This window comes from Euprymna scolopes, chromosome 19 (assembly GCF_053919585.1).
Source record: "Euprymna scolopes isolate OS-2025 chromosome 19, ASM5391958v1, whole genome shotgun sequence".
Taxonomy (NCBI): domain Eukaryota; kingdom Metazoa; phylum Mollusca; class Cephalopoda; order Sepiida; family Sepiolidae; genus Euprymna; species Euprymna scolopes.
In genome coordinates this window covers 50,402,556-50,420,329 of record NC_136500.1, presented here as the reverse complement: position 1 = coordinate 50,420,329, position 17,774 = coordinate 50,402,556, and the positions used below count along the sequence as shown (strand labels likewise).

At 31.6% G+C, this 17,774-nt stretch overlaps 1 protein-coding gene across 27 annotated transcripts in view; it reads right to left on the bottom strand.

Moving 5' to 3' along the window:
• The window catches only part of LOC145303571 (uncharacterized), a 612,784-nt gene that overhangs the window by 255,465 nt on the left and 339,545 nt on the right, over positions 1-17,774 (bottom strand). For all 27 annotated transcript variants that reach the window (XM_080145085.1, XM_080145093.1, XM_080145097.1 and 24 more), the window contains one exon: positions 4,405-4,526. In XM_080145085.1, coding sequence (XP_080001211.1) covers positions 4,405-4,526 — 122 coding nt within the window. The remainder of the gene's footprint in view (positions 1-4,404; positions 4,527-17,774) is intronic.

Here is a 17,774-nt window from a genome sequence, read left to right as displayed (position 1 = left end):
GGACATGTCTGTAGAGAAGAAACTACAATACTAAAAAAAAAAAAAAAAAAAATGCTTGCTAATATCACAAGACCCTATTCCAGATACAGAGATAAACATTTTTTTTAAAATTACAAGATTTGAAAAACAAGTAAAAAATCTCATCTCAAAACACAAGGGTTTACTGGTATAGAGGGTTAGGTTTAGCTGGTTTTGTTTTATGGCATATCAATTTTTTTTTTTTAAGGCGGAGAGGGTTAAGTTTGGTTTTCAAAAGGTTTCTCAGAGAAAAGAAGAAAATTAATATATTAATTGATGTGGGTTAAAGAGTTACTCCTGGGAATTTAGGCTTTTTTTTTTTTTCAACCCTGATGCTTGCAATTTCTTCAAGATAAATCTATAAACATTGTGCTAAGTTAGGCATATGTAAAAGTCTACTATACCAAATGGAATATTCATAATTGAATACTAATTTGATGAAATCAAGAAAAGACCCTTCCTCCCACAAACCAGTGTCAGACAAATGGCATTCCTTCATTTAGAAAAGTGATGTAAGGATAATGTTGCCTGTATGTTATACATTTATTTGAATAAAATTTTCAGAGTTCAACACACAAATTATATGGAGGACTCATTTTAGAGATGTTTAATCTGTTAAGGTATAATAGGCTCTTCTGTCCGGTCATGCTTCTTAAGCTTAAAAACGGCACTTCCAGCTGCCCGGTTACACTTAAGCTTGAAGTAATATTTTCATCAATGAGCATATATTGTATGGTCTGTTGTTAGGAGATAAAGATGGCTGCAAGATCAGTCAAGCAAGATAACGTTGTGGAATTATAGGTCAGCTTGAAACAGCTGTTAAGTTAAATTAACTGACCTGCTTGACTGTCGAGATAAGAAAATGGTAATTGAAAGGTTCTAGAAAGTTATAATACAACCAACCAACTCGGCCAGAGATGGTGGTTCATAGAATTTTAAAATCTTATACATATTCATGATAATTCAATTATTCCAAGCAATCAAACCCCAACAAAATTAAAATGGTAACCCAGACATCACATGGGTTAAAATAAAACTACACTGGCAATTGTTAGGAATGAATATGATGTTAACATTGGTCATTAAACTTAGACTAGTCATATGTCGTAAAGTGGGTGAGAGATATTGTTCTAATAACGGCACCAGATTATAAACGTATAAATTGTATGTATTATTGTTTAGCCAGAGGATATGATATTGACGTTTAAACTGAGTTATGTTGTATCAGAGAGTTATCACACAGGTATATATTACAATTCATATTTACATAAAGGTATCATTTTTTTTTATAAGAATAATAATATATGCTCCAAGAGTTCTCTCTTCACTGCTGAGCTCCATGATGAAACATGAAATGACCAACACCATGACCAATTGAGACCTCCTTCCTTCTTTTGTGAAACCACAGAACACTTTATATTTTTAAAATATAAATTTATTTCAGCTGTCTCAAATGGTCTTCACAAAGAGTTTTCATTTTGTGTCTACATGCTTATTCTTCACAGCCTCGCTTCCTGGCTTGAAGCACATCTGTTCACTTCCGTGACAAAACTCAAACTCTACTTCTTTCTCTAACCTTCCCGACCTCTTGACCTCAGTTCCGTTATGTCATCATTCAAAAAACACACGTCTCAATTTGCGACCTGTCCACATATGCCTGCCCAAGGTCATTTTGTTTATTTAACCTAGCTAATTTATATAAACATTCTCAGCTAAAACCCATTGCTATACTTTACTCTATAAACAATAAATAACTCCTAATATAAACTATTTTAATAATATCACTGGATAGATAAATAGATAGATCGATAATAACTAATTTTTAACCATGTTATTATCTAACAAGCCATGTTAAATTAGTCCATGATATTCATCATCATCATCATCATATTAAGTTTAATGTTTGTTTTATATGCTTGTATGTATTGAATAGCTCTTAGAAATTGACTTTTAAAGTAATTTATTTCTGACCAGGTCCATCCTTATATTCTCAACCTTTCTTTGCATTGCATACACAAGTATTATTTTTAAAATGTTCTCACCAACCATCAGCTTTAACAGTGTGATAGAATCAATTTCTCTGCAGTAAACACAACCAGTTTCATTTTCATCCTTAATCATATATCGTACATTCTTTCCCATAACATTTTGACAGACTTTAACAGATTTGCTTTTATTCTCAATGTAAGCATGGTATGAATCTGAATTTGTAAGGTAAACCAATGCAACACAGAATTTTTTTTTTTTTAAATAAACATTTAAAGATTTTAAATGATGATATGTCTTCATCCGGAATCGAATCAGTTTTTTCCTTTTCCTTATTTATGGAATGGCATAACTAGAAAAGCAAAGTTCACATGAATTTAAACAGTGATCTTTTTTTTAAATATTTCAATAAAAAAGAAAAAAAAAATCACTGTTTAAGATCCCAGATGATAATAGCTACATAATTCATGGAAATCAACACAGAAAAAAAAAAAAAAGGATGACCAACAACACCACTGGTATCAATCAATGTTAGATGACCAGAAGGCATGGCTCTCAAGAGGGAAATTTGACAGTGACAGTTGAAACATTACTCCTAGAAGAAAATTCTGCTGAGAGGGTGGACATATTACTCCAAGAAAAAAACAAAAAACCAAAAAAAAAACAAAACAAATTAAAACAGCAATCCAAGACAAAAACAAATATTACTCCAAGAAAAAAAAAAAAATACGCTTTGGTATTGGTAATCTTAGGTTTCACCAAGTTTCAGCAAATGTGTTCTGACAAATTTTTCAGTGGTCTTCTTTCCATAAACTTGTAATATTATAAATTGAACATTCTCCTTTCTCCAGCTGGGACCAATGGAAAAATTTAGCTAGAAAATAAATAATACAATCAACCCATTTTGTTGCACAAAATGATATCACAGCCATTAATAGCTGGGAGATAAGGAATTCAAAAAGAATTACTTTGTTCTGGTTCAAGAAAATACCAGATGTATTGGCTTTCTGGTAGAAAGAGATATAGGAAGGGGGGTCTACTAACTGTTGAAAGGATAGGTTTAAAGAGAATACTGAGAGATGAATGAGGGGAATGATGAAAAGGATTTTAGTGTGGGACAAGGAAGGTTGACAATGATTAACAGACAACTAATCATGATGGTGTCACACACACCCCGAGCATATCTAAGTTATCTCTACAACTTGCGTTGCTTTTATTGTAACGTAACCACAGAGATGATCATCGAGCCATTCTTCCAGATCCACTCTGATCTAGAATGATAGAGCCTGTCGGGAGACATTGGACGAAGGAGAGTGTCATTGGAGCTTACACAACCGGATGATGATCAATAGCCAGGAGAACAGTTCAAGATAATGAAAATTGGAAGAAATTACTTAGTTCTGGTTGAAGGCTATGTAAGAGTAATTGAGAAAAAGACCAAATGTATTGGATTTCCGATAGAAAGTAGATATATTTGGGGAACACCGACTGTTACTCAGAGAGGTTTGAGAAAATTAATTGGCAGTTCAGCTATCAATGGATAGGAGACGGGTCCAAGTGGACAACAGTGAATGATCACAACAGGCAGGTTGACAAAAGACCTTTGAGTCTTAACCGATATCCTGATCTTGAAAGATGGAAATTAAGCTCAAAAGTAGTCACACTAATGACAAGGTCCCAGTGACACACATACACCCATGTTCAACAAGTCATGACTATATAATTTACGAGACATTTTTACGCACTAAAAACTGGCAAAGTCTTAGTCCATTGACTTGAATGATTGCTTTATATCAAATTAATGGTTGATTTTTTGATAATTTTTGGATTAAATACTAATCCCTATTCATCCATAATTGTGCATTGAACGGTTTTGCTGCACCTAGGTCCAGAAAATCTGTGCATTAAATGGATACCACAATACTTGGTTTACTGCATTTTATCAAAGGTCCATATAAAATTTCACTCAGATTGATCCAGTAGCTTCTGAGAAAAAGTGGAACAGACAGACTGAAAGAAATATAATATAGATTCGTGTCTTCATTGTTACTTTCTTAGAATGCAAATTGAATGCGCCTCACCTGATCGTCTCATACTAAAATCAACAGGATTAGAATAAGATGGAGAAAAATAAAAATCATGATTTATTGCATTTTGGGGGCTAGCAGTCATCAATACAGTTATACAAAATTTTTTAAACATGTATTTTTTCTTCTTGCTTTGACTCCATCCAAGGGCAACACTGATAATTGGTTATAACCGCACTCCATCATGAAAGATTACACCAAGTGATTTCATGAGATGTTGCACTCAAGAGGAGAGAGTGTGTAAAAATGTTCTGCACTGAATGACCTCCACAAGAAAAATAAGAAAAATAAAAAAAAACTTATAGATGCTTACCGGATATAGAATTATCATCTATAACTCTGTCTGGTTCTTCGTGTCCATCGCCCTGTTCTCTCTCTGCTAAAAGTTGAGCTACTTCTTGAGCCTCCTCGTCGCTTAATATACAGCCAGGAGAACTGAAACATTAATAATGAAAAAAAATAAATCAAAAAGTATAACAAAAAATTATTAGAAGTATTAGAAAGAAAAAAAAAAAAAAAGGAAAAATGAAAAGTTTAAGAAAAAGAAGGTTGAGTTGTAGAGTTGGAGTCAGAGTTGCAAATTTTAAACCCAGAAGAATCAACAGTCTGGATATTAGAAAACTTTAAAATAAAGAATCTGATATTTTCAAACATCAGGAGTTAGGCCTTATATCTTCCAACTATGCAATACTGGAAAAAAAAAAAGAAAAAAAAAAAAAAAAAGACATTATTACTATAGATACCTAAACACCAAACTAAATAAATAAAGACTAGAATAAAATAACTAATGACAGAAAAAGCAAATAGAAAAGTAACTTAATTCACACACACACAACCAATAACAGAATTGGGAAAATTTCCCTAGCATTAATCTAAACATTTGCTATTCAATCAATCACTCCAAATATTTAATCAAAATACACCCAAAATCAGTTACTCTTGCATGACCAAATTTAAAAACACAATTATAAAAGACAATAACCAAACATAACCATAACAATCTAAATTCAAACTAAATAGCAATTGTAGAAATCAAGATACTTGAACATTAAACAAAAGTGTCTATCATTGAAATCAACATTGAGCAACCCTATATAATAAAAGCTTATATTGTAATACTCTCTTGAGGTCGATAGTTACAAATATCTGGGCTCAATGTTTATCGCAACGGGTTAGGGGTACAATGACATTGATATCTGAATCAACAATGCTCGGCATACTTTCAGTTGCCTAAAACCCTGTCTGTGGTCTCATCAGAGATCACAATAAGCAGAAAAGTCTGGATTTATCAGACACTTATTCAGACGATCTTTCTCTAAAACTGCGAGATTTGGCCGATGAGAGCTGCAGATCCCAAAAGGTTGATAGTGTTTGATCTATACGGTGTTCATTGAATTCTGCAGGTCTGCTGCGCCATTTTGTCTCCAACACATAAATCTGGATGCGATACAGAATTATCTCCCTTAATCAAGCACTTTTAAAGCAGAGACTTTGTTGATTCGGCCACATTGTGCACCGCAAGACAGAAGAGTTCATCCAAGAAGCAATAGCGCCAGAACCACTCCAAGATTACTGAAGACACTAAGGAGGTCAACTAACAACATGACTGCACACCATCAAAGCCTATATCAAAACTACCTCCGGTCCAGAGGTCTACGGTGTTTGCCGCTGGTCCCAGGACTAGCTGCTCATAATTATCTTGGTCAATGCAGCTCACTGTGCATAGTCTGCATTCATTTGGGATGTTGTGTGTTCTATGGGAGGAGCCAGCTCAACCTATCCTGGGTGAATGCTGTCAAAAGTCGAAAAAGTCAAAGTCGAATATTATCTTAGAAACAAAAGAAAAAAAAAAAATAAGCAATCACTTGTATTCTTCACAAAAGATGTTAATTAAGAATCATTAATTAAGAATTAATAATTAAAAAAAAAAGAATGAAGATAATTAAGAATTCTTATTAAGAATTATCTTAAGAAAAAAAAATGTTACCTATGGCAACAATATTTTGTTTTTGTTGTTTGAATTAGCAATACATAGCATAGGAGAAACATTCATTAAACTTTTGATAAACGTCTTCTAGACAATATAACTTCGACATGACTCTCAGCAGTGATTTGCAATAGACAAAATACATCTCTATAAAAATGTAAAGAAAACTGAGTGTGTGTTGGTATCAGTAGCAAAATCTTTTTTTTTTTCCACACTTTGAACATCAATTTAAAATAGCATATATATATATATATATATATGGTGCGACCACACTTAACTTAATTCTCATAATCAGTCCCAAACTTTTATTTTTGAAATACTCTTTATTAGGCAGCTACCATATATTTTGTTGAACACTTTGATTTCCTGGGATGAAATTTATTGAAGCTCCGACATTCAGCAACTAATTTGGTAACTACCTACAAAATTATTAACCATCATGTCAACAACTCTGACCACTTTATTTTTTTCTTTTTAATATATATATATATATATATATATATATATATATATATATATATATATATTCCTTACTTTCACTCCAAACAAGGCCTGGGGCTACCAAATCAGGCTTTCTGAAGAAATTGGCTTCCTGAGATGAAATGCACCTAAAATGGATTTGTTTTTTTTTTCCTTATGCAAAACTAAATTATGTTCCACAAAACCAAAAACCCACCTTTTCCTTTTTTCCCCATTTTTCTTTCTATCTCCCCCACTTGCTGACTGGTTTATTAACTAAAAATGCACTAAACATTAATATTGTAACCCTTTTCCCTCTCCCATTGCAAAACTCATTCATGTTCTGCAGGGCAGGGAACAAAAACAATAAAAATCCACTATAAAACAACCAAACCAAACACTACAAACTAGCAATTGAAGATACAAAGACCTTGAAGAATAAAAACCTTCTACAAAATAACTAGATGCGACATGAATACTATTTCCACAATAACTGGATTCAGCATTAAATAATCCAAAAAGGGTTGATATGTTGTAAAACAAAATAACCAAACCAAACTCTACAAATAAATTATTGAAGATATAAAGAACTTGAAGCATAAAAACTGTTTCCAAAATAACTGGATTCGGTATTAAATAACCAGAAAAGGGTTGATATGCATATTGCCACTTGGATGTAAAGTGCTACTATTTGAGATTGTGTCTAGCAAGGGATTAAGAAGAGTTGAGCAACAAAATATCTGTTCACATTACATTTAAACTTCTGGGAGTTAATACAGCCAGGAAAGTAGAAAAGAAAGAATTCCAAGTCCAGCAGTCTAAGAGAAAAAAAACTATTATAGTAGACGGCTTCTCAGCATCTAGAGACCTAAACAATATACGGGTGGGCTTTTGCCGTTTATCGTGTTAGTTCGGAATATGTACATCAAGGACGTACAAGTGCTGTGAGTTCATCAGAGCATATTACATTAAAGTACTTGTAAAACATGTGACATTGTAGCAATGAGACAGTTGCTAGAGATTGGCCGATAATGCAAGGCCTGTTAGATTTGAGACTCATTTTTTAACCCTGTCTAAGAGCGAAAGAGTAATAGCAGATGTTCCGACATCCCAGATGTGACAACAATACTCCATGCATGGGTAAATTGTGGCTTTGTAAAGATATAGGATGCTCTCTGGTGCAAACACTTCTCGCATAGAGAAACCTTCTTTGCAGCAGCATTGGCAACATCCTCAATGTATTTGTTCCAATTGATGCTGCCTGTGAATGTTAAATCAAGGAGTTTGAAATGTACTTTCAGGTAGGATGATATTTGTCAAAGGTTTTTTGTAGTTGTTAAAGGAAAGGCCCTTAGTTATAATAGAATTAAATGTTACCATCCACTTATGGCCCCATTCCACTGCCAATTAAAGACCTTTTTCTAAGGTTTCTACCATTGCCTTGGATATATGTACATTTGTTTTTGTTTTTTATTATAGAACAGTTTCATCAGCAAATGTACACATCTGAGACAATTTTATCAGGGAGTTTATGAATATCAAGAAGACTCAACGTTGCCTGCGATTGAATCATGATCAAATGTTTCATACTCCCATATTTTTTTGTCATCGAAATCGGTGAAATCGCCCATCTTTTAATCAAATCGATTGATTGCCTGCTCTAGTTGGGGACCTATCATAGTGCACTGGGAGGAAGCTTCACATGCTTTTTTCGCAGTGACTTGGTCCACAATACATTCTAGTCTACATTGCACTGTAGAGAACCTGTTGATTTTATAAAATTATTTTTGGTTTGAATTTGTTTAAAATGAAAAAGTCAAATATTATGCTTCAATTGTGCTCTAAACAGAACCATTTATTTTAAATGCGCCCTGTCATATCAAATAACCTACTGTTATTTACCTATTGTTGATTTTATGTTAGGTCTTTTGGCTTTTGGTAATAAAACTTCTGAAATATACTTGTGATGTTAAGCTGTATAAGATGTTAACTTTAGTCAAAACTGCCTGTTCCTTCTTTATCCAATTATTTCAATTGATACTTATTAGAGACATTCTGATACAAAACCTATCTAAGAACGCTACCAGACACAAAGTAGCTTCGTGTGAAATTTAATAAAAATCGGCCAAGCTGTTTTGGAGTTCATAGGGAACGAACTTGCACATACACACAAAGTTCCTTTTATATATTAGTAAAGATAAAGATTCAAGGAACAACACATGGAGCACACATGTATTAATATTTTGTCTAAACATACAGTTATCGAAGACAACCTGGATCCTTCTTTTGTCTAAGAAGGATTTGAATGTCGAGTATTTATCCAGAAATACAACAGGATTTAATCTTCATGAGAATCTCTTCACGCCAAACCTTGTCAAAGGCTTTGGATACATCAAGGGCTACAGTTCTAGCTTCCCCCATCTTATCCAGTGTATAATATATGCATTCAGAGATGGTTAAAATGGTGGTTATAGTAGAAATTTTATCTTCATGTGTTTAACACATGTACAAAAAATAGTTTGTCCATCGGAACAAAAACCATCTGATCGTCTTAGGGATGACGGATGGCACACACTGGGAGTTTGTTTTAAGTGAAGTCGGTTTGTGCAGAATCAGCGTTACTCTTGTCCCAACCAGCCTGATCCAGCAGCAGGACAGGGTAGAAATAACTAGATGCAGAAGTTACCAGAAGTGTCGTCTTACATACAGCACTTGGTATTTCCAAATGGCCACCCATTTGATACTAGGCAGGTTAAACGTTGCTTAACTTCTGTGATCTAAAAGACATATGCAGATATGCCAACAATGTCTGAAAACAGCACCATCTACCATGACTTTTGGAAACATTTTTTCAAACATAGAATTTTATTGGCTACTAAGACACTGTATTCTTTAAAAACTGTATTACACCTAACGTCCCCGTTTCCACATACATATGTACATGCAGTTTTTGATGAGTTGTACATTTGAGTATTATATGACTGGGGACCGCCTGTGTGGAGGAAGTCAGTTCAACCCACATAGGGTAGATGCTGTACAACAACATTCTGAACACAATTACATATATTTTGTTTTTATGCTGTATTTAAATTAGTAAAATGTGTTGGATATTTATAATCCATAATAGATGTTTTTCATCACATGTAAAACAAAATCAAAGAGATATCAATCAGCAATTTATTCAGTTGATTCATTTTAATTTCTTGGCCATTAGTAAAGCCTCGCTCTGATGATTCTCTTGTAAGTTCGTCAAAGAGACTTTTGTTTAGTTTGATTATATTACAGCATATCAACACTTTTTGGGTTATTTAATGTCAAATCCAGCAATTTTGAAAAAAACTCATGCATAAATTGTTTATATATTCAAATATTTATTCATCAGGTTTAGTTTTATTGTAGAGAAAAAATTGTTTTATTTTTGATCGAGGAAAAAAACAATGTTTGGTGCATATTAGTCAGAATGCCGACATCTTTAGATAACCTGATCTGGTAGCACCAGAGATGTACTTGCCGATATTAAAATCCGTGTGTTTGTTAGTACTTAACCTTTCAACCATTATAAAATCATCCCAAGTCAAAGAATTTGGTTTTTTCCAGAATCGGTCAGTTTTTACACTATTTCTTTTTTTTGGAGAAGGTGCTTTGGTTTATAGTCAGCTGATGTACGTCCTAACTCCGGCATAGCGCTACTGGAAATGGTGACAAGACAAATCAGTTCCTTTGCTTTTTTTCTAGTGTTGGAATGATTCTTAAATTTTTTCCAATTCCAAGAAAATGTTGATGCACCATGAAATTAATAACAATCAATTTCAGGAGTTATTTTATATTTTAAAAAATATGAAGAAAAAGTAAGTCATGATTAATTCAACAAAAATACAAAAACATCAAATTTCAAGGGGAATAACATGTTTTGTTTATCTTTTGATATTCATTTTTTTGTTTTATTTTCTCTTTATCTTCAATAACTCTAAAATTTAAGTTTTTTTTTTTTTTTTTTTTTTTTTGCAGCTTCAATCGTTAATTGATTTTTATTCCCCTTTCTAGAATATTCTTATTTCTAAATGAAATTTAAAAATAACTAAACCTTTGATTAAATTTTTAGCCTTTTATATTCAATCATCTCAAATTATTTCTATGTATTTTTGACTTTTTTAATAATTGAAACGTTTTTCGGTTTTATTTTAATTAAGAATTATTGAAATTAGTTCAATTGAAAACACTTTAAAATCTTTTTATGTAATGAACTATTTAATAAAGACGAATTGCATTATTTTTATCTGTATAATTTTCATTTTTATTGTATACTTTTCAATAATATCTTTTTCTCATATTTTATTTCAATAAATCGCTTCACATTAGAAATACTGAAGAACAATAAAAGTGAAGGAACTGATTTACCTTGTCACTGCTTCCGGTAGCAGCCACACTGAAAGTTTGGAAGCGGTATTTTTAGAGTATTGGGATCTGACTATTCATAATGCACGAGTGATTTTTTGATTTTGGTATGGTCTTGATTTTTTTTAGGTTGTTCAAGATATTTTAGCCATTATTTTAAAGAGATTATTTTTCAAATTGTTTGTTTAGTAACAATTAACATTTTCTATGCTATTTAATTGGTATTTGTTTCTTGTGAGCTGTTATTTTGTCAATACTGGATTTTTTTTTTCAGCTAATTAAATGTTTGCATAAATTATTTTTTTCAGAAAAATCTATATTTTAAAATGATCTTTTATATTTGTTACTTTGTAATATTTACTGTATATATGTGCATTTTTTTAAATATTTTATTGAGGTTTTATTCATAGTCCTTCATTGCAATAGTTAAAGAGGTTCATCTTCTCCAAGCAGATGTGGACCAGTCTTGTGTGGTCAATACACATGTTCATATGGTGTATTCACTTTGACCAGCTATCATGTTTATTTTGTATATATCAAGCAAATCTATATATATATATATATATATATATATATATATATATATATATATATATATATATATATATATACTAGCATTTCAGCCTGGCATTACCCGGGTGTTTGGAGGTGTATGTTGAGCAAAAAAAAAAAAAAAAGCAATCAATTTTTTTAAACTTTGACCCCTATTATGACCCCTCAACATTTGTTTTGGGCTCAAATCAAGTCATTAAGTTAGATCCATGTCCAATGAACCTATATCTAAATTTTAAGTGTTTAGACCCAAAATTGGCGGAGGAGTTTAGTAGAATTTTCAAAGGTCAAATCGTTGAACTTTGACCCCTTAACAGCCAAATTTCTGGCCGAAAACTGATTACAAAGATTTTCCCAAATCTCAGTATCCTGTATATCAAATTTTGAGTCTGTATACTGAAAATTGACAGAGATATTGTGTAGGGAAATGTACACACAGACACTTCCACTTTTATAGATATATAGATATATCACAAATCTTAGCTTGTCATAAAAGAATCAAGCATTCTTGGCAGTGAAAAATCCAAATGTAACAAAACTAAGTGTTTTCGTTTCCTTTCTTTTATAGTAGATGATAGGATAAGGATAACCTATCCAAAAAGCTGAAAAGCTTTGTTCAGAATCTCAGCTTGAAGTCTCAGCTTACCTTAAGAAGCAACAAATATCACAAAATGGGACCTGCGGTCAATTTTCTCTAGAAGTACAGATTCGTTAAGTAATCTAAGACGAGGTCCACTCTTGAGACGCGGTAACACTTTGGGAGCAATGATATGATAGAAACAGATACAAAGATTTTTCATAATGGAATTGATTTCTAACAGCATGTTATACATTATGATGCTTGATTATTATTTTATTTATTTATTTTTTTTTTCATGTTTTTGCAGGCAATATCATTAAATATTTTTAGTCCACGGAGCTGCATGTAAAGAAAAAAACCCACAAAATTATATGAACATTGTTCAAAATATTAACCTGCGCCTGAGAAGGGTGAATGCCTCCTTACACCTTTTGATTAAAGAGCCAGTACATCAAAAGTTTAACAGGTCTCATTTTTTGGTAGGCTTTGTTTATTTCCAACCCTGTAAATATACATACTTATAAGTTGATATTCCTGTTTGTTAACAATACATGTCATATGATGTATATTCTGTTCTGACAACGGCAGGTATAAACAGCTAGTGTGTATAAATATTAGTGTGTATATATATATTAGTGAGAGATAAATCAAAGTTGTATATGCGTCACAACATCACAGTTAAATGATGGATCTAAAGAGTAAAACTAACCTCAGCTTTGTAACCTGCACTTTCAAGTCGACGTTCTTATCAAGATCAGAGGTTCTTTAACCCATTTTAAAACTCATTAAAAAATAAAGTATGTAAAAATAGCATTAGAAACAAATGTTCTGACATTTTCATGTATTTCCTTTTAGTTGACCAAACAACTACTTTCCACATCAAATCATCAACATTTTGTTTACTTTGGAGAGAAAACAATAAACAAAGAAAAAAAGTAGTTGCTAAATGTACAAAAACATCTTTACTTTAACAAGAATTTTATTTGATATTCACGTTTATTTGAGACAATCGAACTATTCTAGATCTGTATGAGGAGGTAAAAAGTTCTTATACGAAACTTATTGGAGTTAAAAAAGCAAAAATATGTTCGATAAATCAGTGGCGTTGTGGATAAAGTGTTTGCCTTCAATTCCAATCTTATAAGCTATCATGAATTCGAATCCCACATGAGACAATTTCCTTCTGCTATAGTGTTACAATATTGATCATAAACTGGAATCATTGTTTTATTATTATTAAACAAATCGATGACAAATATTTAATACATGTTCTTGACAATAAGATTTAAAAGTTTGATACTTCAGCTAGTATATATAAGGAGATATCATGCATAGTTTTTCAGTATTTACTTCAACAGTGCTCAATATACGAGTAGAAAGCTAAGTAGTAATTTATAAAAATATATTAATTACAATTAAGCTTAGCTTGATGATTCATTACAGGGATGAAACGCAGGCACTTGTCTCACTTAATTACCATAAGTACATTTTCATGACTTACTAAAATACATAATTATATAAGTACTAGACTACCTGTGACCCGTTGGGTCAGTATGTTATATTAGCTATTGAATTAATGTATGAGCGTGACACTTGTAACGTAAAATAGTTTTTTGTGACATAACAAAAACATTTCTTTGAAAGCATATTAAAATGAAAAAGAATATAGATTTCTATGAATCATTTTGTTTATAATTGTTTATTTTTGAAAAAAAAATCTTACAGCCATTGAATTATAAGTGGTTTGCCATACTTATAGGTAAATATGCACTGAACAGATACTATAATACTTAAAGTTAAATTCAAATTTTGATATATCTTAATTTAAACTAGAGAAAAGAACAATTGGGACGGTGAAAACATACACAGTAAAACAATACGTTTTATTGTCGTGTTGATTATTTGTGACGCAAATTAAAAAAAACATTTTCAGGGTTATTTATGTTGGTAGTGTAGAAGAAAATGTATGAATGTTTTTAAGAAAAGTGTATTAAAAAATGGAGAATAAATTAAAATTAAGGCGGTGGGTAAATCGCCGTTGTAAAGTGCTCCTATGTTTGTCAATGGGTTAAAGTAGATTTATTTGTAAGAAAATTACGTTAAAATAACTTAAACGTAATACGGAAATGAACGATGTATTATAAAAAATGCATGAAGTATTAACAATTGCTTATTTGGATAATTTAAACAAGAAAAAAAACAATTGGGATGCTGAAAACGTACACAGTAAAACAATACGCTCTATTGTCGCGTTGATTATTTGTTTATGTACGCATGCGCAACCAGAAGTCGTAAACCGAATGTTGGGTTACAACACCTGTGACAAGGTCATTTGAATTTTATAATTATATAGATTTATCCAGACATGTTTCATAATCACTAACAATCATCAGTGTGGCTTATATAATTGCACTGCCAGTCAAACAATATGAACCTTAAACCAAAGTAACTCCCCGTTTGCAATCTTAACCATTTAACTATCATGGCAGTCATTAAATGTGAATGAAATAAAGACTATATTTTTATTTAAGAATATAGTAAGTTTGGGAAACTGATTTGGCAAGACAGAAAACTTTGTAATATTGTTTAAGTAGGCGGTGAGGGGAGCGACCTTGCCGGTTGTAAAATATGCTTCAATATATTTTAATTCATACAGATTTCGTATTTATTATTACAATGCCAAGTCTCTATTGAATATGAAATTATATATAACTTATTCATATGCAATATATTGATGTTGGCATTCTGTAGATGTTCAGCGTAAATGGAGATACTCTGATATTGTAGCTCTTTTGTTAAAACTGCGAAAGTATTTATCTAAGCTAGCAGGAATGCCCACCATAGTCCGGTCGTAAAATACGCTTAAATATATTTTAATTCTGGAAGATTTTGCATATATTATTACAGAGTTAATGTTCTATCGATTTTTATATATTATAAAGTTGTGATTTTAAAAATAAAAAAATATATCCATATGACTTGGATGCATCAGCTTGAATCAATACGGAAACAAAAACTTGTGAATATATATATATATATATATATATATATATATAACTTGAGTTCCTTCAGCTATAATTGAAACCGAAACGAAAACTTCTGAAGAATTCTTGTAAAATTATTTATTACAAGAAACAGAAGTCCATAACAATTAAACGACAGTCACTCAGATGTAAGCGTGACACACAAAATAACTAATACACACGCTATCCTATTAATATATAGATAATCCATCCTTAGTTTCAGTGTTATGTGACCAGTAGTTAAACAGTCTAGCGGTTAAATATTTACACAGACACACATCTGCTATTTATATAGATTAGAAACTTTGCCCATTTCTCCCAAGTACTTAAACAGAACAGAACATCTAAATAACACCTTTCAAAATGTTTCACTCGTTTGCAAATAATAATGTTCACATTGAAGAACTATTCAAAAAGTAGTTATAATTAGGGCGATGACAACAGCATATTCATTTCCTTGTTTTGATTTTCAGGTTTATAGCCATTGATATCTTATGTTTTTATGTAGAGTGATGTGATCCTCGGTGGATTAATTGTCTAAATGTGTCGGATATATATACTCGAGAGTAAAAACAATGAAAAGAATATGCTGTTGTCATAGCCCTAGTTATAATACAGTAAGTTTTGTTGTAGGTGAGAACATACAAAATTCATCTTTAAACATACTCATAAATAGATTAGTTATGCCGAGTGCTTTCAATTGGCCTTTTTTATTTTTTGAAATATTTCAATTATAGCAAATTTGAAACTTAATAGAACATCCTCAAATAGACCGGTTTGTTTGGTAGAAGAGTAAACTACTTTTAAAACTATAGAAACAGATTCAATTTTTATTTGTAAAATGAGCTTACATAAGATGAGCTCTCTGCCGATGACTTAAAGCATTTGTAACTAGTGCACCATTTAAAAAAAATTTTTTTTTTTTTAACTTAACAGGGATGTAGCACATGACAAACTTGAAACCAATTTTAGTTTCTAAAAGTATGGTAATATGGACATATTTGGCAATCATTTCAGTATTCGCTATAATATTCATTTGCTAATATCTTTCCTCTGATGAGAAGAATGCATTTCTTTGAAACTTCGCGGATTAAGGAAATTTTAATATACCTTATTTGAGTATCCTGTCAAACAATAAATTCGGTACTCCTGCAGTATTTTACCCACCGATTTCACGATCTTAGCCGAGCGTTGACGAACGCTTTCGGCGTTAACGCCGACGAAAGCCGAGAATTCGGAGCTACAGTGCAAGAACGCTAAAAGTATGTGAATAGCAACAACATTACAAGGAAAAGATATTACACACACACACAACAAAATGGATAAAATTAATACAAAATATTTGGATAAAATAAATCACAAACACTTACCGTAAGTTTTTTTAAAGTAAAATAAATTTATTTTGTTGAATATTTTTTTTTTTTTTTGGTTCATTTTGTTTTCCGATAGCTTTTTTTTTGGGGGGGGGGGTAAGCAACAGTAATAAACACTTCAATGTTTTTTTTTGTTTTTGTTTTTAACAAAACGTTATTAAACAATAACAACAATGTTTTTTTTTTTTTTTCAGTAATGTTTGTAGGGGGGGGGACAACAATTACTGTTTATCTTTAGTTCCGACTGGAAGATTTTCTACTGACTGTAGAGGCAAAGTAGGGAGCAAAGGGTTTTCAGAGGATGTGGAAAGAAGCTCCTTCCCAAACCGGGTAGCCTTCCGCGATTTGATTTATTATGGAGACAAAAGGGTTGTGTCCAAATTTTTGTCTCCACATAAATTCGCATAAATATGTTTCCAGCAGCTCCCGTTTTTTTTTTTTTTTTTTTTATCGCTAAATTAAATAGCTGAAATGAAAGGCTGTGTATTTTTTCTTTGAACAATAAAATATCTGAAATGAAACGCTATGTGTGTAATTTCAATGAAAATTATTCGTCTGCTGCGCGTTCGTTTGAAGCGCCCTGATTGGCTGATAGAGTATCGTACCGCTCGCCATGTTCCGGCGTTTTCCGACGGATGTCGATCAACGCTCGGCTAAGATCGTGAAATCGGTGGGTAAAATACTGCAGGAGTACCATAAATTCATTTAATATAATTTACAGTCTTAAATTTGTATTATATATATATATATATATATATATATATATATATATATATATATATATATGTGTGTGTGTGTGTACATGAGTTTCTTCACTTTAAATTAAAAATAAACTCAAAGAAAACATAAAAGCATACAAATTCTAGGTGTTAATGTTCATTTTCACCCATTCTGACATTTTTTTCCTAAATGTACTTTCTAATACGAATGATGAACGTGTATTAAACTTAAAAAAATAAATTAAAAAAAAAAAAAAACTTTCAGCTATGTATAACGTTTTATTTCCACTTTCTTTTCATCTTTGGCACATGAATGTTTTATTTTATTTTTTAAATAGCCGTGAAAGATGATAGCATACTTACAAACGTGAATATTATAGAGATTACTATTATATAATATAAATATCCTGGTGAGGTAGACCAGCTCATTAAAAAAAAAAAAAAAAAAAACTGACGTGCAGTTAATTTTTCACGTTTATCAAATAAAAGTAGAAACCTCTGTAAAACCTTGCAAACATCAAATCTTAAAGTATTAAAAATATAAGGGATTTTTGTTTCCTAAGTTTAAAAGCGTTTCCAGCCACGAAGGGGAACA